The 24399-nt window shown below is 34.4% G+C and overlaps 2 protein-coding genes across 4 annotated transcripts in view; one reads left to right on the top strand and one right to left on the bottom strand.

Annotated features, from left to right (window-relative positions):
• LOC141482807 (uncharacterized) overlaps nucleotides 1-1508 on the bottom strand; it is a 117571-nt gene extending 116063 nt beyond the window's left edge. The window contains exon 1 of one of the 3 annotated variants that reach the window (XM_074176653.1): nucleotides 1269-1508. In XM_074176653.1, the coding sequence (XP_074032754.1) occupies nucleotides 1269-1434 (166 nt within the window). In that variant the 5' untranslated portion in view covers nucleotides 1435-1508. The remainder of the gene's footprint in view (nucleotides 1-1268) is intronic. The other 2 variants (XM_074176652.1, XM_074176651.1) reach the window with 2 other exon arrangements.
• Nucleotides 1509-21371: 19863 nt separating this feature from the next.
• The window catches only part of LOC111516415 (pickpocket protein 28), a 55686-nt gene continuing 52658 nt past the window's right edge, over nucleotides 21372-24399 (top strand). Inside the window, exons 1-2 of the mRNA XM_074176648.1 lie at nucleotides 21372-21647; nucleotides 24173-24379. Coding sequence (XP_074032749.1) covers nucleotides 21523-21647; nucleotides 24173-24379 — 332 coding nt within the window. The 5' untranslated portion in view covers nucleotides 21372-21522. The remainder of the gene's footprint in view (nucleotides 21648-24172; nucleotides 24380-24399) is intronic.

The following is a 24399-nucleotide window of genomic DNA, read 5'->3' as shown; positions in this document are numbered from 1 at the left end:
AGTACAAAAAATTTAGTGAAAATCTCACAATAAAGTGTTTTTGGAATACGTTAGTTATGGATTTTCATCAAGTATCGGCCGATTCCATCATATATCAAAATTGTTCATTGGAAATGTTACTGTATCGCTACCTTTCCTCATACAGAAATTGTATCCACTCAACTATCAGTTTGACACCAACAAGTATGATTTTCAAAAATAAAATTCATACAAGACTAAATCTATTATTGCCTAAGGATAATCAAAGTTCAAAAAGTGCAGAGAAGCAAATTGAAATCTTTAAAGGAAAGCGCGAAGAAAGTTTTGTGGAGGGGGATACAGTTTGGTGTAGAGATTATAAAAATCCTAATAGAAAAGTTTGGGTAGAATGTGTGATAGATGAAGTTTTAAATAATAGGATTTATTTTTATAAACTTGTCCTTGAAGATTCAATTTGGAAAAGACATCTTAACCAGATTAGACGCAATTTATCGAATAATGAAGACTCTGATTTCGCTTTTGATAGTGATTTAGGTAGTCAGTTACAAGTTTCTACTGAAGAACTAATTTGTAAAAATATAAACCCGAATTTATGTGATAACGACTTGAATTTGCCTTCAACTGTGAATGAAAAATCGGATTTACCTGTACAAAATGAATTAGTTAAGGATAAGGCTAGAGGTAGGAAGAGTCTAAACAATAGTACTTGTGATAGTCCCTTGAAAATTGAATTACCAGTGTCTAAGACACTTTCACCAACTCCTATAATTAAGGATGATAAAGTAAATGTTAATGAGAGACCCAAACGCACTATAAAACCAGTGGTACGACTTAATTTATAAGGGGAGGTACTGTAGTATCGTGTCAATTACCGTATACACCGTGTTGTCGCAAAAATATGCCTTGATAGTTTTTGTAAAAAGTGAGGTTAACAACAGTGTGAGTAGTTTGAGATATAATCTATGGTATGACTGTACTTTTTATAGAAGCGGGTCTTTTTCTGAGTTCTGGAATAAAAGTTGTTCAGAGCCCAGTTATTTAATCGCACGTTATTACATTTAGTTTTTCCCTTATAACTCGGGAAGGGCGAGAGTCCCCGTAAATTTTCTACGACCATTGTATTGTTCCCGATGACAGTTACCTTTTTTCTCATTTAATCGTCTTCGTATCTGTTACCATTCAGAATATAGCAATGTTACCACATGATAAAAGAAACGGCCTGTATTACCATGAATAGCTTTCGCTCGGTATTACAACTCGTTCAACTCATAACTAGAATAATGACTCACTTTCTGATAAATCCGTTGAGGTGACATACGACGAAGTATTCGATTGTTCTTCCTTTATTTCTTTCGACTCTTCATGCTTCACGAATGACGATAGTGCGGCTGGTAAATAGTTGATGAGAGACTCTGTGAATGGAGCTGTTGGCAAAAACGCTTCAGAAAGATCCATTTGAACTCGATGTTATTAATTTTCAACTGTCAACTATGCTACGTCAAAATTATATTTCAATTCATGACAGGCGTTAGACATTTTTGTTTGCGAGCACTTTGGAGATGGAAGAAAGGGTGACTCGAAATTCTGAAATATACAGGGTGTCCCTGGACTTCCTCTTTTCCTCTCGGGAATGTATAGATGGGGTCAAAATATCACCAGTACTTCATATAACTTTTTTTCCTAAAAGTCTTCGTAACCAAGTTACGGGCCCTCGAAGTTACAAAATGAAAAATGTTTTTCTTTGATAACTTTTCAAGTGAATATTCAAAATCATCCAAATTTTGGTAATCGACTAAACAAATGAATTCCGTCGATGAGCTTTCATGCAGGAGTCAGTTGTTTTGCTACAAAGTCAGGAACGGACTACCCCCGATGGTCCACACCCCAAAACTTTGAAATGACAGATATTTTTCAATATTTTTCAACAAAATAAGGTTACTTGGACAATTTTATGAATGAAAGTACTCGTGTGAAAAGTCGATCGGAGCAACGAGTCCTGATAAAAATGTAGTTCTACTCGACGACATCAAACCCGCTCGTCCACCATTATTTGAAATGAATAATTATTTATCAAAGCAGAAATAATAATGATAACGTTAATTCAACAACATTTATAACAGGAATAATACAAAGTATGCTAAAATGAAGTCGTAAACAAAAAGTACAGTACCTATATGGAAGTTTAAGTCACAATTGTGATAGCAGATATTTTTTCAAAAGAAATATCAAGTTCTGTAGATTCGTGGTGTTTTTAAACTAACAAGCTACTCTACTATGAAATATCGAATTCATTCCATATTTTGTATGTACATAATACGTGTGGAATAATCACGTTTCGTGTTGATCAGTTATCTGAATCTCATGAAACTCAACATTCGAATGTTTCAAATTCTTCTTCACAGCTAAACTGTTGAGGAGTTTCACTAGTAATTATAATTTTATGGGAGAAATTCTTTAACACGAATCTAAATTTAGCTGAAAAAACGCACATCGGAAAAAATATTTACTGTACTAATAAAAAGCAAACGAATGAACTACAAAAACGGCTGCACATGATCAGGTGAAAAATATCCAGGGAATAATTATGTTCCATTTCTTTCACAGATGTTGACAAAAAAACCTTTTAGAAAGTTTTGATAAAAAATGAGAAACTGGAATGCGATTTTGTTTTGTTGAGTGGTGCGTTGTCATATGACTATCATTGTATTGTCAATATTCTATAAGATATTTTGAATATTTTTGATATGGCCGAACAGTTCACATTCAATGAATATGCAGATATGCATGTATTTTATGGGCGAGCATTTTGTAATGCTGCAGAAGCTCGTCGTCTGTATTCCGAGCATTTTCCCAATCGAACGGTACCGTCAAGAGAAACATTCGAGCGTGTCGATCGCAGCTTGAGGAAGACAGGTATGTAATAATTGATAATTAATTTGAGCACGTTGTTTTATTTCGATATTATTGTAGGTACAGTTTTGCCAAAACGAGGTGGTGAGGGCGCTCCTAGGACTGTACGTACCGTTGTATTGGAGAAAAATATTTTTGAAGCCGTCGCTGATGATCCTTCAATGAGCATTAGAAATCTATCAGAACAGTTCCATACATCCAAGTCCACTATTCATAGAATAATTAGGGAACAACTGCTCCACACATTTCACATCCAGAAGGTACATGCCATGACACCTCAAGATTTTCCAGCACGACTGGAATATGCCAATTGGTTCATGGATAGGCAAAGAGAGGATATGACTTTTATTAATCGAGTTTAATTCACTGATGAAGCAGGTTTCAGTAGAGATGGAGTTATCAACTCTCATAATCTCCATATATGGGCCGAAGAAAATCCCCATGGGATATTGCAAACCAAACACCAACGGAAATTCAACGTGAATGTTTGGGCTGGTATCATAGGAAACCATCTTATAGGACCATTCGTTCTACAGGACCGATTGAATGGAGAACGTTATTTGGAGTTCATTCAGAACGATTTGAATGGACTTTTGGAACATGTTCCATTGCAAACCCGAAGAGATATGTGGTTTATGCATGATGGCGCTTCTCCTCTTTTTAGTTTGATTGTGCGTGACCATCTGAACCATATTTTCCACAATAGATGGATTGGTAGAGGTGGGCCATATTCATGGCCATCGCGGTCTCCGGATTTAAATCCATTGGATTTCTTTCTGTGGGGGCATCTAAAAAGCCTTGTTTACGCTACACCTATTCACACAAGAGATGCATTGTTGAATAGAATAACATTACATTGTAAAGCCATACGAAACGACCCTGTAATGCTATTTCAAGTACAGAGAGGGTGTCTTCGCAGACTAAGAAAATGTATAGAGAGAGAAGGTGGTCATATCGAGCAGTTTCTGTAGCGGATTCTTCATTTCTGTTTGCTCTTGAGGCTCTTGAGTTTCGTTAGTTAAACGTGTTTGCATTATAAAAATTCGTTATGAACATTTTACCTATCATTTCCATTTTCCTTAAAAACTAATATTTTCGAATAATGATAGACATCTCAGGATAAATGTTGTTGAATTAACGTTATCATTATTATTTCTGCTTTGATAATTATTCATTTCAAATAATGGTGGACGAGCGGGTTTGATGACGTCGAGTGAAACTACATTTTTATCAAGACTCGTTGCTCTGATCGATTTTCCACACGAGTACTTTTATTCATAAAATTGTCCAAGTAACCTTAATTTGTTGAAAAATATTGAAAAATATCTGTCATTTCAAAGTTTTGGGGTGTGGACCATCGGGGGTAGTCCGTTCCTGACTTTGTAGCAAAACAACTGACTCCTGCATGAAAGCTCATCGACGGAATTCATTTGTTTAGTCAATTACCAAAATTTGGATGATTTTGAATATTCACTTGAAAAGTTATCAAAGAAAAATATTTTTCATTTTGTAACTTCGAGGGCCCGTTACTTGGTAACGAAGGTTTTTAGGAAAAAAAGTTATATGAAGTACTGGTGATATTTTGACCCCATCTATACATTCCCGAGAGGAAAAGAGGAAGTCCAGGGACACCCTGTATAAAGTTACTTATTTTCAAATTGTATACTTCCTTCCTTTCTTTGAAAGACTCCCTCATCCTTTTTTTGCATCAAGATAGAGTAGTAAAAAGCCAAATACTTTCTTTCCCAAAAATTTCTGTAAAATCTTGGAAGAGTGAAAGGATCGTAGTTATTTCTTGTCAATACTTCCACCCATTTTTTTCTCATCATTTTATCTTTCAATTCGCTTTCTGTTTTCTTGTGCCTTTCCGCATAATTAAAATCAACACAAGAATGCACCATATTAATATTGAAATATATCTCTAAAACACTTTCAAAACACACACAAACGGAACTCGATGAAAAAACGAATTAAAATTTTCTGTAACTATTCATCCATTTTTTTTCAAATAAAGCCAGCAAACAAATGAATATACAATAATAAGATCGCTCGAATCCACGAACTAAGCATAAAAATGGACAATAATATTTGCCTTGATAACTGATATAGTACAAGTTATATCTAAATATGATTCTAAATAGAATTTAACAAGCTGTATTTTCAAATGGTTTTCGAATGCTCATGAACCCTAATAGAATAAATAAATTATGCATTCATACCACCCACCAAAAATGAAAAATTCAACTTTACTGGTATATTAGCCATATTGTCATCCAGTCAGCCAGCGCCCTCTGTTGTGAATGCGACAATGTGCTCTTTCTAGTGCCAACGGTTTCCACAAATTTCGTATTTTTGTTAAAATAATTTCAAAATGAATGTTGAGCCTAGTTTTGTTAAAGCTGACACTCGACAACTTACCAAGAGACGATTTTGAAATGATCGATGAATTTTACTTGAAAAATTTGCAATACTTTAGTACCAAAATGAAGAATGAAAAATTGAAACGGTAGGTGGTATATTTAGTAGGTCTGAATTGAAGGGGTTATATTTTTAGGAGTGATTAATTTTTGGGAAAGTTTTTGGCTTTCTACTACTCCATCTTGATACAAAAAAAGCATGAGGGAATCTTCCAAGGAAAGGAAGGAAGTAATCAATTTTAAAATAAGTAACTCTATACATGGATGTGGAGATCAAGCAAAGAAGTAACTTTCAGACACAAACTGAAAGAAAGTCCTCCTGAAACTTCCTTTCCTTGGAAGATTCCCTCATCCTTGTTTTTTGTATCAACTTTATTTCTCAAAAATTTAGTAGGTCATTTCAGACTTTGTCTGTTATCGAAGGATGGAAAGTTTTGATTTAATTTTAATTTTAGGGTAAATTTTCGTTTTGTGGACATCCGGCGATTTTGAAAAAAAATTTTGACTGTACTTACGTATTTTGATGCATAGATTACGAATCCGAAAGAAAAAAGCGGCGCTCTCCCTTATTTAAATAGTTACGGCCCTTCAAAGTTCAGAAAAGGGCAACTTTGCAGCCTTCTTTTTCACCAAATAAACTATTTGAAAACACAAGCATTTATTCACTAGGTCACCTTTACACTTTATTCCTCCTTCTTTGACACTTTTCACTTCAATAATCAACATTTTTCTTATAAAAAACTTAATTTAAAAACGAATGCTTCTCCTGGTGACACTCTCATATTTGTAGGTTAGATACTAGTGACATTTCAGAAAAAAGTGGTTGGTATTTGTCGTCACCTACTATTTTAAATTCATAGATTTGAATTTTTAGTTTGACGTGAGAGAAAAATACAAAATGAATTTGAACGAAATTAATAATTTAGTGAAAGTAAGAAATAATTCAATTCTATATTTGGTTCAAGTAGGAGTGTTTGCAGCAACAATACGTTGTACTAATTGCAATGAAGAGTGCAAATTAAATTATGACACTTTATGGTATAGCTGCAATAGAAATCGGATTATGAAAATACCGAAGAAAAAAGCTCAGTACATTTGTTGTAATTTCAAGAAAAGTGCCAAAAACCAATTTACGAGCTAAAGAATGAAGGCAAAAAACACTTGAATTACCTACTTCAGGAATATTGACTGCATCAGTCGTACCAACCATATCATTAACCTTAAGGACATTGTTAGATCAAGATCTTCAGATGATGTGGTGCTGCAGGTTTTTCCGGGTTTTCCTGCAGCTGAAAAAGCAAATGCGCCACTGGAATCAATGAAGTCGCCCCGCAGCGCCAATTAATTTTTATTGTTGTATTTATTTTTTTATCGTTGTTTCAACACATTGTAATAATTTTATAAATATATACTATTCTTAGCTGAAAAAATATTTTTCGGAATGTAAACTAATGACACGGAATTTGCAGCAAAATAGGTACGCGACGAGATCTACCTTTTACAAAAAAAATCTTTAATTAGATAGTTGTAACAGTTGTATTCACACAGAGTTGATAACAATAACAACAAAAATAGCATCTGTCAAATTGGATCATCAGATCTGTGATTGGATATTAAAAACCAATACACTTGGAAACTCTGTACTATACACGATCAATTTTATTGGTCAACAGACACGCGGCCAATTTAAATTCTTGCTTCTCTAATTGTTATTTTTTTTGCAAATATGAAGAGATCCTGAGACCGATTAGGCTTGATGAATTTAATATACCCGTAACTCGATCAGTCTATAAGCAAGCCAGTCTCTCAGAAAAGAGCCATGTGCAATCTTGATAGCCTGTAACATCGAAAAAAGGTTGGAGATTTGCCTCTTTTCTATAGATACTTTCACGGGAGGTGTTCAAGTCACTTGGCAAATTTGATTCCACCAAGAGCGGTACATATTAGAAATACGCGACGGACTGTGGCTGCTCATCATTTTGAGGTTCAACTCAGTACACCTCGAACTTCACTGTTTATAAACTCATTCATGTGGAGAAATACGTTTATATGGAATAAACTTCCTGAGAACGTTTTCCTAAATAGATTTTAACTCCAGCAAATCCATATGAATCGCTACTTTCGCACAAGCACCGCTCTGAGAGTGCCTTAAGGATTTTCCTGTCGTGCTTTTGTGTTTTGTACCTAATAAAAACGTTTTTTAATATATTCAGGTCTGGGGGTTTGCCAAAATTTCCCAAAAAGTCAATTGGTATGGTATGCAGGTGCAAAAATGTTGAGAACCCCTGCTCTGCGACAACAGGAGACGTTCAGGGCAGTGATTGGTCACCAATGAGCTACCCAGGCACTTCCCAAAGGCGAAAACCTAACAAAAATAGACCATTGTTACTGTATGGCGATCAGCGGCTGGTGTTATTCCCTATAACTTTCTGCAACTGAGCCAAAGCATCACAGTAGAGCCAAATTGTGAGGAAATCGACGAAATGTACCGAAAATTACGTCAGCAGCAGCCAGCACTGGTCAGTAGAAGAGTTTTGATCCACGACAACGCTCGTCCGCACGTTTCACAAATCACTGTCCAAAAATTTAATGAATTTAACGAATCGCAAAAGTGCACTGATTCAAATTTCGCTCATTTCGATTGAATTCAATAAGTGTGCACTGAGATATTTACAATTTGAAGTAGACTCACAAAAACGGACAAAACTTTTGAAACAACCTAATACACACATCGGAAAAGTCTAGGGATATTTTTATAACATACTAAATATCATGAAAATAAATGCATGAGGTCGTTTAATTTCGATTAAATTGGTACACTCGACCACCCTGTAGATTTCTATGGGTTGAACAAAGCCTGCAAAAACGGTAACTAATCTTTTATCAAGTTTTTTACAAACTGTAGGTTTTCGGCTGAAATGAATAATCTGAAAGTGTCGAGTTTGTACATTCTATGCAGTTCTTGCTCAGCAATTAAACTGGAAATATTGTGCTTTAACATGGAACGCCATCTCACTCACCATTGGCTGAGATGAATAAAGCTGTAGGGCTTCTTCAAGGTGGCATACGACAAAATGATGTAGCTCTTCGTTTGGGGGTCTCCCAAAGTGTTATCAGTCGATTGTGGCGGCGTTTCCGTGAAACTGGCAGTCCAGCCGAACAACATCTAGGGCGAGGACGCGCTACAACTGCAGTTCAAGACCGATTTTTGGTCTTAACCGCAAGAAGATAACCGACAATCACAGCACCTGAGTTGGTTAACGTGTTGCAGCAGACGCACCAGGTAACCATTGGTCGTGATACTGTCAGAAATCGACTGCATGAAGCAGATCTCCACAACAGAAGGCCACTTAGATGTCCACCTTTGTCGAGAGGCAATCGCGGTAGAAGATTAGAGTGGTGTAAAAGAACATCAAAACTGGGATGCAAATGATTGGGCCACAGTTTTGTTTACAGACGAATCCAGATTTGGATTTCATCCAGATTCTCGTCGAGTAAGACTGTGGAGACGACCTGGAAATAATGAACGTTTGAGACACGTCCAGGAAGTCCACACATACAGAAGTGGTACAGTAATGCTATGGGGCGGAATCATGATCGGCGGCAGAACAGATCTCGTTTTTCCAAATCGCTCCCTCACAGCTCGACAGTACCTCGACACCATTCTTCTACCTATCGTCCGTCCGTTTGCTGGTGCTGTTGGTGAAACTTCCACCTAATGCACGATAATGCTCGTCCTCATGTCGCGCGTCTAGTGACTGACTGGCTCACCAACGAAGGAGTTGATGTATTGCCATGGCCAGTACAATCACCGGACCTGAATCCCATCGAGCATGTGTAGGACATGCTTCAACGAAGAATTACTCCGCATATGGGGAACATTCACACAACGTTTCAATTGAGAGAGCTTTCAATCGCTGAATGGGCAAATGTACCTCAACAAGACATTGACAATCTCATTTTGTCGATGCACGATAGATGTAGGGCCGTAATAAACCAGCGTGGAGGCCATACTTTGTACTGATTCCAATTTTTTTTGTATTATGATTTTTTTCGGGGTGCCAAAGAAGAGCCATATTTTTTTTAGTTTTGCTTATATGCGCACTCAGTATTTTTGACCATTTAATAAATTTTGTTGTAAGTTATATTCGTTTAATAATCATCCGTCAACTTTTTTTCCCTAAAGCGATCTAAAAAAAATTATTGCCATTTTTAAAAATATCCCTAGACTTTTCCGATGTGTGTATATCATCATTCCAAATTGATTAATTGGTCAAATCGAGCATCACAAATGTCAAACTGAAAGGAATTCCCGCTCATTAATAGGAAATCAGAAAATAATCAACTTCCATGAAAGGAAAAGCCATTAATTCTTTCTGAACTAATTGTATACATTCAATTAAATACGATAAGATTGCTTGCTCAACGGTGTTGTTGTAACGAATAATGGGTCCCATATTGAAATTGAATTACAGAACAAATGTCATGAAACAGGGGTGTCTTTCTAGTGAATTTCCACTCGAGATAGGGTCTAGAAGACTAGCTCAATGATAAGAGATGATCAATGGAATGCTAAAGTGTCTTGGTTTCTGCCTTCCTATTTTGGATTTATTTCCGGAATTATCGAATAATTCATCATTATATATTCTTTTTGCCGCATTCAGTAACTTTAGGGTCCTGATTTTATTTTGACGTCCACAACTCTAATCTTATTATCCTTTCTCCTATAAACATTAAAAAAATTTCCAAGGGGCCATACATTCCTTTGTAATGTGTCGTCAATGACGAGTACCGACTTCCTCAAATGTTCCCAATGTTGGTGCAGCTCTATTTGAACAGTGCATAAAAAATGATTTGGCGTGAGGCTATCCGGCTCGAAGGACCAATGTTCCAACTAGTCAGTCCTACTGTGAATTCCTTTGATTTAAAGTCGAAACAAACCAGGAATCAAAACGTTTCAAGTCAATATCTTTATTTTATTACTTTTCAAAATTATTGTCAATGTCAGAATCGTCTTTTTTTTAAACAAAAAACATGATCAATTATTTTAACATACTGAGTGAACAAAGTTTATTCAAAGCAACAACAACAGCTTATATATATATATATATATATATATATATATATATATATATATATATAACACCCATTTGCTTGTTAAAGGTTTCACTTCATCAGGACAGTCCACTAAAGTCCAGGTATTATTTTCCATTAAGGAGTCTAATTCTTCTCTCACTGCATTTATCCATTTGTTCGCATCATCTTGTGGTAAATTATCAATATCTTTATAGTTTTTTGGTACATTTTCTGCTATTGAATCTGTATTTAGTGCCATGTAGATTTCAAAGTCATCTAACCAGAATGGCCTTTTTGTAACTCTTTTCTGATCCACTTCAGACGTAGTTTCTATTGATGGCATTTCATTGATTGACGTTTCATTTTGAATATTTGATAATCTACTTTCAAGATTTCTCGTTTCTTTTTCTGAATTTATAGTCTCTGATTTTACTGGAATTTCATTAACTATTTCTATGGTTTTTTCAGATTTTGTACAATTTGAAATTCCTTTTGCTTGAAATTATTCACTTTTAATTATTTTAAAAATAAAATAAATACAACAATAAAAATCAATTGGCGCTCCGGGGCGACTTCATTGATTCCAGTGGCGCATTTGCTTTTTCAGCTGCAGGAAAACTCGGAAAAACCTGCAGCACCACATCATCTGAAGATCCTGATCTAACAATGTCCTCTCTCTCATAAAACAAAATGTACGGTGTCTCCAGAGGCTCCAATAAATTCAATGCATCGCCAGAACACTTCGTGACACGACTATCGTCAAACTTAAACCAGTCCGTTTCTTCTTTGACCAAGGCGTAATAATGACCAAATTCAACACCAGAACCACAGTGAACAATGACTGCATGAATATTATAACAGTGGTCTGCTAGGTTCAAATGTTCATCTATTTCGAACCTTCCAAAGAGTTTCTTGCTTCCGTCAGAGGTTGAGTCTTGCTTGAAAATCATCAGTGTTATTATTAGATTGACTGGTGCCTGAGCTATACTTGTTTCCTTATAACAGTCAGTTAGTTTGGCGCATGTTTGACAATACAGTCGATCATCACCTGTTAAAAATTCCATTTTCAGATGATTTAACAATAAGCTTTGCACGGACTGGTAATTAGTCGTATTAGGAAAAGCTAGATGAAGTTCCAGAAATTCACATGAGTTTTCACTACTTCTTGAACATTTACCACAAAGTAAACAAGTGAGGATTTTTCCAGCAAAATATTTACAAACACAAGACGAGATGTGTTGTACGGAATCATTCAGTCCAGAGCGGTCAGGAGTATTGATTTTGCTATTATTTTGCCCACGAAGAGTATTCAACAAGAACCCCAAGAATTCGGAACAATCCTCTTGTTGTCCTAACGAGTATCTAGTGGACTTCAAAGACTCCAGGAAATCAGTTGGAGGGAAAGATGATACCTTCTTACGAAACTGCAGCTGCATGAACAGTTGTTTGAGTTTGATGAATAAGCAGGAAACATTCCCGTTCTCGTTCATCATTAAAACTTCGTTCTTGAAATTCTTCGTCATGAACAACACTTGTAAAATGCTATTCATGTAGCAAGTGTTTCCTAAATTATCCAATCCAATTTTCTTCTCTAGATTTTCAGGACAACTCTCTACTGATTCGTAAGGAAGAACACGTTTCACAGAATCTCCATAAGAACCATTTCTCAAGCTGCGATCGATCCTTCCAAGTGAAAAAGGGTTTCGTAGAGGGATCGATTCGGCTCTTGCTTCAAGAAGCGCTTCCACTGAAATGGTACCAGTTCTACGAGGAATGCAACTCATTTTTTGGGGCCAAGAATGAACTGAGTCCAATGACCGCACTTTTGCTTTATTCATTTCATCATTCTGATTCATCATCATCTGATTCATCATCATTCATTCTGATTTTTGAAGTGACCCTTGTATTTGCATTCTGACATTGTATGGCCTCTGACTCCGCATCGGTAGTAATTGAATTTAAATGGTCTGGATTCTAGGTTTTTCTTTTCTCCACTTTTATTAAAGAAGGATGCACTTTGTAGTTCATCACTACTATTTCTATTGTTTATCTTGTTCTCTTCTTCGAATATTCTTCTTTTTACTAAATCCAATGTTAGTTTATCTTCAGATAATGTCTCTAATGCTGTAGTTAAACTATCATGCGGTGATGGTAACGTAATCAATAAATGTGAAACAACCTGAACTTCTTCCAATTTTTCACCTGCCGATTTCAAATGTCTCACAATCTCATCAAATTTTCTCAACCCACAGAGCAATAGATATTCCAGGTATATTTCATGAATATACATTTAAGGATATTATGCTATGAATATGCCATGGATATATATATATATATATATATATATATATATATATATATATATATATATATATATATATATATATATATATATATCTTCTGGAGAATATTCCCTGGAAGTGCTCCTGGCGAACCTTTGATATATTTTAAGAATATTCCTTGGGAATATTCTTGGAATATCTTATAATATTCTTAGAATATCTAAGGTATATTCTATTAAGAATATTCCAGGAATGGAACCAGAGGAATATTCTTAAAATATTCAGGATATTCTTAGTTTATTGTAGGAATATACAATAGAGAAACACCATAGAATATTCTTTAAATATACTTTATGAATATTCTAGGAATATTTGGAATATTCCAAGAATGTGACGAGTAACCGCTATTAGGCATGTATATATTACATTTTGATACAAGATTCACACAAGTAATAAAACACATAATATTCATAAACAAATATATTTTAAAAACAATATACACTGAAATATTTGACGTTTCAACCAATATTAAAAGTAAAAAATCTAATTCAAAATATTTATTCACTGAATAAAATATTCCTGAATACTGTCATATTACAAATATTAGAAATGTATTCAAATTAGGATGTTCCTACTCTCAAACAAATGTATACTAAAAAATATACTAAAATAACAACTCTGTGAATTCATCAGCACTAATTAAAAAATAATAAATATATCATTTCATTGAAGAAGAAAAAGTGTATTACATCAAGAAATAGGTTAGGTTAGGTTTCTCACTTAAAAAAATAAACCCACAAATGAAGTATTTAAAATGAGTGGTATGATGGGTTCTTCAATGAATTTCACTTACTTAAAGTTATCCAAACTTTGCTCACCAGAATAGTTTTCCTTATATTTGTCCAACAATGCATCAGCCAGTGTTTCAATAGTAATACCTGAAACAAAATGTACATTAACGTTCGTTATCACTATTTGAAAGTGGCACAATAACACTGGAATAAAAATCAAATAGATATTTTTCGCATAGGTTACTCATGAACATTTACAATATTTTATGACTTGGAGAGCAACTTGCATTGTCTTGTTGAAAAGTACTCATTACGTTTTCAGTTCCTTGGCGCACCTGCTTGTACCAGGTACCACTCTGTTTCCTTTTGGGCAAATTGATACTATCTTGAAAACGAATGATAAAAATTATGAAAACAAATGATACAAAAGAATGTGTCATTCACTTACTTTTCTCTATTGAAGATACACAACTGAAATCACTCTAGTTCAAACATGTACTTAGTCAAACCAACAAATCCCACACACCAACTCTCCTTGAACCTAAAATGAGGTATAGTAGGTTAATCACCATGACTTTACTATCGATACTATTGCATTTTACTTACTTTTCTTGAAGACTGAATATATGCAACTCTCCTGTTTGAAGATCCAAAATCAAACTATTCGCTGTACTGCAAATTGGACAACCCCAAATTATAAATGGTACACTGAACGTGACAGAATTATACTTTGATAATAACACCAACACACCATGCATTACACACGCGAACCTGCCACGTCAACTGCCATGTTGAATCAAATGTCGAATATAACGCAAATGTACCATGCATTAAGGGGCAGCCGCTTTCACAGAGCTTATTCGACTGTCGCGCGCTACACTTCAATTGACCAATGAGAAACGTTTACTCCAATTCTTCACTTCCCCATTTCTCTGTTTCCAGGATTTTTCGCTTTGTAATTAAATAATTTCAAATACAGAAAGACAAATAGGATGAGAATTAACCAATTTATTGATGCAATTGGTTCATTTATTGGCCCATTCAAATTTTTTTGTCGTTTTCAACAGTTGCTGTTGGAGCAATTCATCCAGAATCTACGCGTTGAGTTCAAAAACTGATTAACACTATCAGGGTTATATACATTAGGTTATGCATTCGATTAAGATCTTCAAATATTTTTGTTTTCAATAATATTGAATTATTTGAATACGTTATTATAAGATAATTCAAAATTCCATTGTATAGAATATTCCAAAATATATCGTGGGGATATATTCTAAGAATATATCATATGGTATATTCGATCGACAATATTCTTAGAATATTCAAGGGAGAATAATCCATTTATAGACATTCTATGCACATTCTTTCGGGAATAATCCTGCCATATTCATTCAAGCATATTCTATGAATATTTGGAATATATACGTTCGTTTTATGATATACAGGGAATATTCCATGAATATCTAGTGCTGTGTGGGAAATGACTTTCCATACCTTCGTTTTCCTCTGATTTTAGCATTAAAAGCTTCTTTCTTAAGTAAATTCTACTGGCAAGTCCTTTTTTTTGATATGTATTTTCTAGTACTTCCCACATTTCTTTCGCAGATTTTTTATCTTTAACGCATTCCAAATGCGAATTAGCTAAACACTTCACAATAATATTCTGACATTTGATGTCCTTTTTCTTCTAGTTAGAGTCTTCCGGCAAGGGAACTGCTTCATTAATCACTTCTTCAACTTCATGTTCTTTGAACAGTAATTCCATTCGAAATTTCCAATGGTCGAAATCTGTACCATCGAACTGACGAATTCCCAACTTATCATCTGAGCCCATAACCTTCTGGAATCAATAACTTTCCTCAGTTAAAGAAAATAAAATGTTTCTTTTGACTTTTATTGACACAAACTATTTTTTTTTTCATACAATAGCAACTATATACAACTAGATAGAATAAAATTATAAATCAACTTAACTGAATGATGTTCTCATATTCATAACTCAACAAAAACATCCCAAGTCGCACCTCCACGTTTCCCATTTGTAAATGACTACTGCGAAGCTTATTATGCCCCCTTCCACATCTAGCATGAAAAGATCGTTTAAGTAGATATTGAAGAGAATTGGACCCAGAACTGTTATAGTGAAAAACATAAAATACACTGTATTAATTACGTTCTCTAGACTCCTGTGGAATATTCACCTCTGTTTCTCAACTGAAAGGATAACAATAGTGACTTGTACCGGGCCTGTCATGATTTGAGGGTTTCAGTGGGACGTAATATCGAGCTGTTTTACTTACTGACAAGTAACCCACAAATAACATTGTACAGATAAAACAGATTATCAGTGAAAAGTCACGCAATACATCGTTTGCCGTTATGAAAATAAAATCTTCTTCACGTTCTTCGTGTCGCTCAGCTCTACTTTGCACCTCCTAGAGTAAAGCTACTGAAAATTTTGAAGTATTCTCCGAAAGGAAAAAATCAATCGGGTATATATGGGAAAAATGTTGAAGAGAGTCCGACCAAGAAGATATACGGGCTCGCAGATACTTGGAAGCCAAAAACTTTCCAGTTTATCCGTCTTTCATGTCAATGAAAATGATTTCATCGTCAAAAATCCCGGCATCGTAGATTCAAGGTAACATACATGATAGATGAATCAAGGGAACAGAGTGTTTGTTGCATGAAATATTGTAGACCGGAGCCCGTAACAGAAATTTTCTGTCTTTTTCAGAAGACATATTTACAGCCACAAGCAACAATATTATGCGTTGAACGAATGTTTTCCCATGTTACACATGCTCAAACATACTCTAGTTTGCATGAAAAAAGAGCTTCTTTGATAAACATTTTACCGTCTGCCATTCATGCGACCGGAAGGCTAGGTACGGAACCCACAAAAAAAATGATTGGCAGACGGTTACATGGTGTTCTGGCTAAAGCATGAATTTTTTATTCAACCAAAAAAATGGTTACCTGAAATCAATTTTTTACCGTCTGCCAAGCACAGCGTAGACTAACAGTAACATGAAATGAATTTTCACAGTACTTACCATGTGTGATCTCTCCAAAGCTTTTGATTGTGTTTCACACGAACTTTTAATAGAAAAACTTACATTCTACGGCATTAGAGGCACGCCGTTGAACCTGTTCAAGTCTTACTTAGAAGGTAGACAACAGTTTGTCCATCTTAACAACAGTTCTGAATCAGAACTGAAAATCATAAAACATGGAGTACCGCAAGGTTCTGTTCTTGGACCCCTGTTGTTTATCATCTACATTAATGACCTATGTTTTCACATGAGGACGAAATGTCAAATTGTCCTATTTGCGGATGATACCTCTTTCATCAGTTCAAACAGCAACATTTCACGTCTTCTTGATAATGCTGAAACCTTGATGACTAAAGCGGAAGCTTGGTTTTCTGCCAATAACCTTCGACTGAATAAAGGGAAGACACAAAACCTCATAATTTCCTGTAATAATCAGATCACGTTAGGTAAGCATTGTAAATTGCTTGGGGTTGTTTTAGATGATCGTTTGAACTGGACTCCTCATGTAGATATATTGAGTAAGAGACTATCCAGTCTCTTATTTTTGCTTAGACAGCTCAGGTACTGCCTCAATTCGAGCATGTTAAAAAATGTTTATTTTGGATTATTTCATTCTGTGATAGGCTATGGTGCGATTCTGTGGGGTAATGCTGTTGATTCCTCAAAAATATTCAGGTTACAAAAACGCGCAATAAGACTATTAGCCGGGGCTAGGTATAGAGACCACTGTCAACCACTGTTCAAAACAATGAGGATTCTACCACTCCCTTGTGTGTATATATACCAAAATTTACTAGAGATCCATTCAGAAAGGCAGAATATACAAAAAGTTTCTGGCCTGCATCATTATACTACCCGGGCTGCCACGGCTGATGATTTAGTATTGCCACGTTACAGGTTGTCCAAATCTGAGAAAAATTCATTAGATTTTAAACTATATAATAAATTGCCCTGCGAATTCAGATCCATGAACGAGAAATTGTAAAAAATTATCTTCTCAAATATTGTTTTTATTATAGAGACGAGTTTATTCAGACAAAAATTCAATTTTGACGTGTATTACCCAATTTATGTGATTGTGATATATTTTATATTGTATACCTGAAGGCTTTTAGATAATGTTATTATATATTCATTCAATATGATATATTAATTGTGATTGACTTGCTATAAACCATATCATGTATGAGTTACATAGTTAAATAAATATCTATCTATCTATATCTACCTATAGGTATTTTTTAATTAACAATTTTTTTACAGTGTCTCTGAACCATTTTTTACCGTATAAAACTTGGTAAGATATAAACTTCAATATTAACAAAACAGAGAAAAATTATTGGCAGACGAATAGACCGTGTTTATACAACTGAAAAATATTTTTTAATTTGTTAAAAAAAGTGATAACTTTCACCGACATTTTACCGTCTGCCGTTGTTTCCTTGCAATATATAATTATTAAGTAGACAAACGGTCAATTGGCAGAATAATTTACCGTGTTTAGATGAGAGTGGTAGACAACTTGTGATGACACAAATGTCAATGTTACTCACATAAATGTCAAATGCCACATAAATCGGCCGTGCTCTTGGCTTTCAGCTTTGCGCTGGTTTACCTGCATTTCATGCCTCAACCGACTGTTATTTTATACCAGCTTTTCATTAAAAAAGTGAGTTACATCGTTTGACGCATCCAATCTACCATCATGTGCTAGAGAGTTACAGCAACAAATTTAAAGAACAGCATATATTTGAATAGAACTAGCCGATACGTGAAAATCCATAAGTAATAAAAAACTAATCAATACAGTTTATTGTATGATTTTCACTATAAAAGGGTTTTACAAAAACCGCGACACGTGTTTCGCTATACAATAGCTTCCTCAAGCATAAACTGTTTATGCTTGAGGAAGCTTTTGAATAGCGAAACACGTGTCAAGTCTTAAGTGACTTGAGTCATACTTAGCAGATCGCACCCAGATGGTCAAAACCAATTCGTACTAAAATGAAGGTAAAATTACTTGCGGCGTCCCACAAGGTTCGGCACTGGGCCTACTTTTATTGTCAATTTACATTAATGATCCCTCTTCTATTAACATCCAAGGAAAATTTACTTTATTTGCTGATGATACCACAATTTTATGTCATGCTCCTAACAACAATGAAATAATTGAGAATGACATCACGAAAGTGAAAGACTGGTTTGACTCAAATCTTTTGAGTTTGAATTTATGAAAAACAAAAGTATTGTCCTATCGTAACCAGATTCCAGCCGTACATCTAAATAATATTCAAATTGACAACGTACTAACTTCTAAATTCCTTGGCTTGTTCATTGACAATAATTTAAAATTCAACACACATGTAGATAATTTGAAATCCAAGCTCCCCTCTGGATATTATGCAATACGAGTAACAACATTTGAGCTCGGATCTGCAGAAGCTAGAATTGTTTTATCATTCCTTTTTTGAATCCCATCTTCGTTATGTGTTTTTTCGGTTTCTACATAGAAAATAAAAGACACTTTATGCATATCTTCACTTCGAAAATATTGACGGTTTTCGAGATATCTAGCATGACAGGTTTTTTTCCAATATTCGTCACTCAGAATATTTGAAATTATAAAGTTGTGCCAAGTTCAATTGAATTTTTTTTTTGGTCAAATATTCTACATTGGTAACTCTCTCAAACGATATATCTGAAATCTACCTGTGATATACAGGGTATGAAAAACCGCTTGCCACACATTGTAGATGAAAATTTGCAGAATCTTCCTTATTTTAACTGGAACACCCTGTATATTATTGATCCATAAGGAGCGCCAACGAAACCTCTAGAAATTTCATTAAGTATTTTCAATGGCTAGGTTCTTAAAAAATCATTTTTTTCGAAAAATGGTCGTTCTTCCTATTTCTACGCCACAAACTCGATGAAAGACTTTTTCCAAAGCAAAATCCATTTAACGACTGAAGAATGTACGAAAGATATCTTGTTTCAATTCTGTACATTATAGCATGTCCTATAGTTTTTTATTTTTTTTTAATGACAACTCTCTATTTTATCGCCATAATATCAATGATTTTTTTACTGTGAAATCCATATGTGACGACTGTGATCGAGATATATGTTATTCTCTAAATAGAACACCGTGCAATTTCTTCATTTGATGAACGGTTTTTGTCAAGTCTTTCTTTAAAATATCGCCCCTTGACTAAAATTACCTGTTGCTAGATGCTAAACAAGTTTTTAATTCCACCGCAAAATGTACGTTCTTCAATAATTACAATAATTTCAATAATCTCGAGATTTGTGCCATATTTTTTCGGTCCAAAAAAACCTAAAGCGAATTAAATAAAACTAAAAGATTTGTTGAAACTGGATGTATCAATTATTCTAAACATGAGCGCATCAAGCCAGCTACATGAAGATAATGAATTGCAAGTTCTTCTTGCTGTTGAAGAAGATCCTAGTAGGAATCAACGATAAATTGGTAAAATAGTGGATATAAGTGAGATATCAGTGCAACGATTTTTGAAGAAACATCGCTTTCATCCATCTCATACTAATGTATGCCGATTTTGAGAAAAGAGTGAGATTTTGCAATTGGGCCATGGGAAAAATTCGTCGAAACAAATATTTTTTCAATAACATTTCATGGTCGGATGAATCGACATTCCAGAAAAATGGAATTGTGAATCGACATAATAACCATTATTATTCAACAGAAAATCCCACTTATTGAGACAGGTGGACTTTCAATATAGGTGGTCGATAAATGTCTGGGGAGGCATCATTGGAGAATATGTAATTGGTCCATACTTTTTTCAGGGACGTATGAATGGAACAATGTATGTGCACCTGCTCTCTATTCGGCAGAAGTGAGAGATCATCTAAATGAAGTATTTCCCAATAAATGTATAGGACGGAATGAGCCTGTACGGTGGCCCGCTAGATCACCAGATTTAACAAAACTGGATTTTTTCTTATGGGGATACATAAAAAATATGGTTTACGTCGAGTCACCGAGCCACCAGCTTCTTCCGAAAATATGCCACTTAGAATAACGAATGCTTTTGGTAGCATTACACCAGCTGTCTTGCGCAGGATAGAACAGTCTTTCAAACATAGACTTCAGCTCTGCATTCAAGAAAATGGAAGACATATCGAATGTATTTTATAAAAGTTTCATTATCAACCTTCATTAAACTCTTCCATTTTTAGTTTTGTAGTTTTGTCAGTTGACAAATTTAAATATCTAGAACTTAAGCCCTGAATTCATGAATATACACCATAACATAAAAAAAAATTGTAATATTAATAATGTTTTTTCATTTAATCTTCCATTTAGAAAAATGTGATAGGTACATACATTTATTTCGTTTGGACACGCTATAATGTACCAAATTGGAACAAGATATATTCTTATCAGTCGTCAAATGGACATCGAAAAAAATGCTTATTTAAGAAAAACTATCAAACCTAGTCAAAGGAAATACTTAATGAAATTTGTAGAGGTTCAGTTGGTTCTCCTTATGGATCAATAATATACAGGATGTTCCATTCAAAATAAGGAAGATTCTGCAAATTTTTATTTACAATATGTGGCAAGCGGTTTTTCATACCCTGTATATCACAGGTCGACTTCAGATATATCGTTTGAGAGAGTTACCACTGTAGAATATTTGACCAAAAAAAAATACAATTGGACTTGGTACAACTTTATGATTTCAAATATTCTTAGTGACGAATATTGGAAAAAAAACCTGTCATGCTAGATATCTCGAAAACGGTCAATATTTACGAAGTGAAGATATGAATAAAGTGTCTTTCATTTTCTATGTAGAAACCTACTTGTCATTAGAGCTGTGTTCACGCTGCTTAATATTGAAAACCAGTAAAATACGCCTTTACGACGATACGTTTCAAAGTTTGAAACAGTCTCTCCATGTCCTGAATTGTTTCAGATATAATCTTTTGTTTCAGTTCAAAGTCTACCAATGATAAAAAGATGACCTGTCAACTGCAGAAGAGCACACCAAAGCACTTTTTACACCACCTTGAGCAATATTGTGATAAAACTACTCTTCATGGTCTTCGCTATGTTGGAGATGCTTCACTTTCTGTTGGAGAACGGTAATTTCTTGTCAAAGAGTTACGTTACAAGATATAAAGTGTCACCATTAAAGTGCGCACCATATGGGAAACTTTTTCGAAAAGTTTCAATGAAGTTTAACTTCGGCACTTGTTTGTGCTTTAAACTTAAAATGATGCGGCCAACTGCGACCCACTGACGTTCAGTGTTTGTCAAATTCAATTTTTTTTTTGAAAAAAATTGAAAAAATGCATTTCTAGACCGAATTTAACAAAAAGTTACTTGAAAAAGTTGTGTCTACGGCAATTTCATATCCATATGCCAAATTTTATGCAACTAGGATGAAGTTAACGTTTTGCTTATTTTTGACAGATTTCCCCTTTATTTTAAAAAACAAGTTCGGTTAATTCTCATCAATTCATGTATACATAACAAACTCATCATGGAGTTTAACTTTTCTGATACATTTTTACTTATACGGACATTTTTAGAGAGAAATTAAAAATGTGCTATAAAAATTTCAACATGACTGCTGCAAAGTTTTAATCACTTGGCTATTTTCTTAAACAAAACTTTGATTTCGAAAAAGCAGAGGCAACTAAAAAAAAGCAAATAATTTCGATAGAACTATTATTATTATTATAAATTTTAAATAACAAAAATATTATAGAAAATACAAATGGGTAGAAAAAATTACTTATTGATCTAAATGAGGTTGTCAAACACGTATAGCCTACATTTCAATATGTCGTCCTCCACGTTCAATACAAATTATGGTCCTTCTACTGACATCTGGAACTGCATTTTTAATAAATCGGGGATTTATATTTGCACAGCACTCGCGAATGGTATTTTCCAGATGTTGTATGTCAGTAAATGGTCTATTTCGGTACACTTTTTGTTTCAGGTAACCCCACAAGAAAAAGTCTAAAGGCGTCAAGTCGGGTGATCTAGGTGGCCAATTATGTTCCCAGTTACGTCCAATAACTTTGCCTATGAACATTTGTTGGAGGGACTGTTTTACAGCAACCGTGTGATATATTGGTGTGCCATCAAGCTGATACCATAGGTCGTATTTAATATTCAAAGGCATATTCTCTAAAACTTCACTAACCTCATTATTTGAAAGGTTGAGATAACCGACGGATGATAAATTTTCCCTAAAGAAAAATGGCCCAATTATTTGGTCGTTAAGTATCCCACACCATACATTAGTTTTGAAGGAATACTGATCAGCACTTTCAACTGTGAAATTGGGATTTTCTTGGGCCCACCATCGGCAATTTTGAAAATTTACCGTTCCATTTGAAGAGAACGTTGCCTCATCTGTCCGTAAAATTTTATACGGAAACTTTACATTTTCTTCTCTCTCTCCTTGAAACCAGAATGAAAACCCCAAACGGACATCAAAATCTCGTACTTTTAATGTGTTAATAAATTTTGGCTTGTAAGGCCAAATTTTGTTCTTTAATAAAATTTTTCTAACACTTTCTCTCTTGTAATCGGTATTTTTTATAATATCGGTTATGCTCGTTTGCCCGTGTTCAATAACTTTTAAACAAATGTTAAGTTGGGCCTCCTCATCATATTTACTTGGAGTGTGCTTTTTCTTTAATTGATTTGCTACGGATCCTGTTTCTCTAAATTTCGACATTATCCTTAACACAGTAGTATGTTGAAAATTTTTTCCTGGATGCCGTTCATTAAAAAAGTTAGCTACTTGCCGGTATGGTGTATTCTCACCACATATTAAAACTATTTCTATTATTTCCTTAATAGACAACATTACTGCAACAATAACTGTTAAAAATTTGACAAGTAAATCAACAACTTGACACTACCATAGCATGCATTTTGTTTGTCAAGACCTACTTAAAAATTTTATTCAACGTGATTAAGCATCCTTACCGCCCTAGTTGGTGTTTATAAATAATCTGTAAATACTAAATATTGAAATTTTAATATAATTTCAACTCTAGTAATTTCATTAATACATATTGCAGTTTTTGAGTTGTGTCTGCTTTTTCAAAATTGAAGGTACTGACGTTTATTTAAGAAAATAGCCAAGTGATTGAAACTTTGCAGCAGTCATGTTAAAATTTTTATAGCAAATTTTTAATTTTTCTCTAAAAAGTTCGTATAAGTAAATATTTATCAGAAAAGTTAAACTCCATGATGAGTTTGTTATGTATACATGAATTGATGACAATTAACCGAACTTGGTTTTTAAAATAATGGGGATATCTGTCAAAAATAAGCAAAACGTTAACTTCATCCTAGTTGCATAAAATTAGGCATATGGATATGAAATTTCCGTAGACACCACTTTTTCAAATAACTTTTTGTTAAATTCGATCTAGAAATGCACTTTTTCAATTTTGTTCAAAAAAAAAGTTGAATTTGACAAACACTGAACGTCAGTGGGTCGCAGTTGGCCGCATCATTTTAAGTTAAATTCAAAGCACAAACAAGTGCCGAAGTTGAACTTCATTGAAACTTTTCGAAAAAAAAGTTTCCCATATGGTGCGCACTTTAATGGTGACACTGTATAAATATTGTTTTTTAGGATTTTCTGGCTAGTTTCGTTCTGTTTTGCAATTGGTTTCGCAGCCTATTATATAACGAATATCTATCATAAATGGAACTCAAGTCCTGTCATAATAAGTTTCAATCCATTTGACGCAGACTTAACTAGCATTCCTTTTCCGGCTGTAACAATATGTAATATGAACCAAGCGAAAAAATCGGAAGTGTTGAAGATCAAAGCTGAAGGGTAAATGACTATAAATCGAA

The sequence above is a fragment of the Leptinotarsa decemlineata genome, unplaced genomic scaffold, assembly GCF_025532065.1.
Source record: "Leptinotarsa decemlineata unplaced genomic scaffold, Ldec_3_MD MMD2_tig00001973_RagTag_RagTag, whole genome shotgun sequence".
Taxonomy (NCBI): Eukaryota; Metazoa; Arthropoda; class Insecta; order Coleoptera; family Chrysomelidae; genus Leptinotarsa; species Leptinotarsa decemlineata.
The sequence above is the reverse complement of the archived record's forward strand: the minus strand, read 5'-3'. Positions and strand labels throughout refer to the sequence as shown.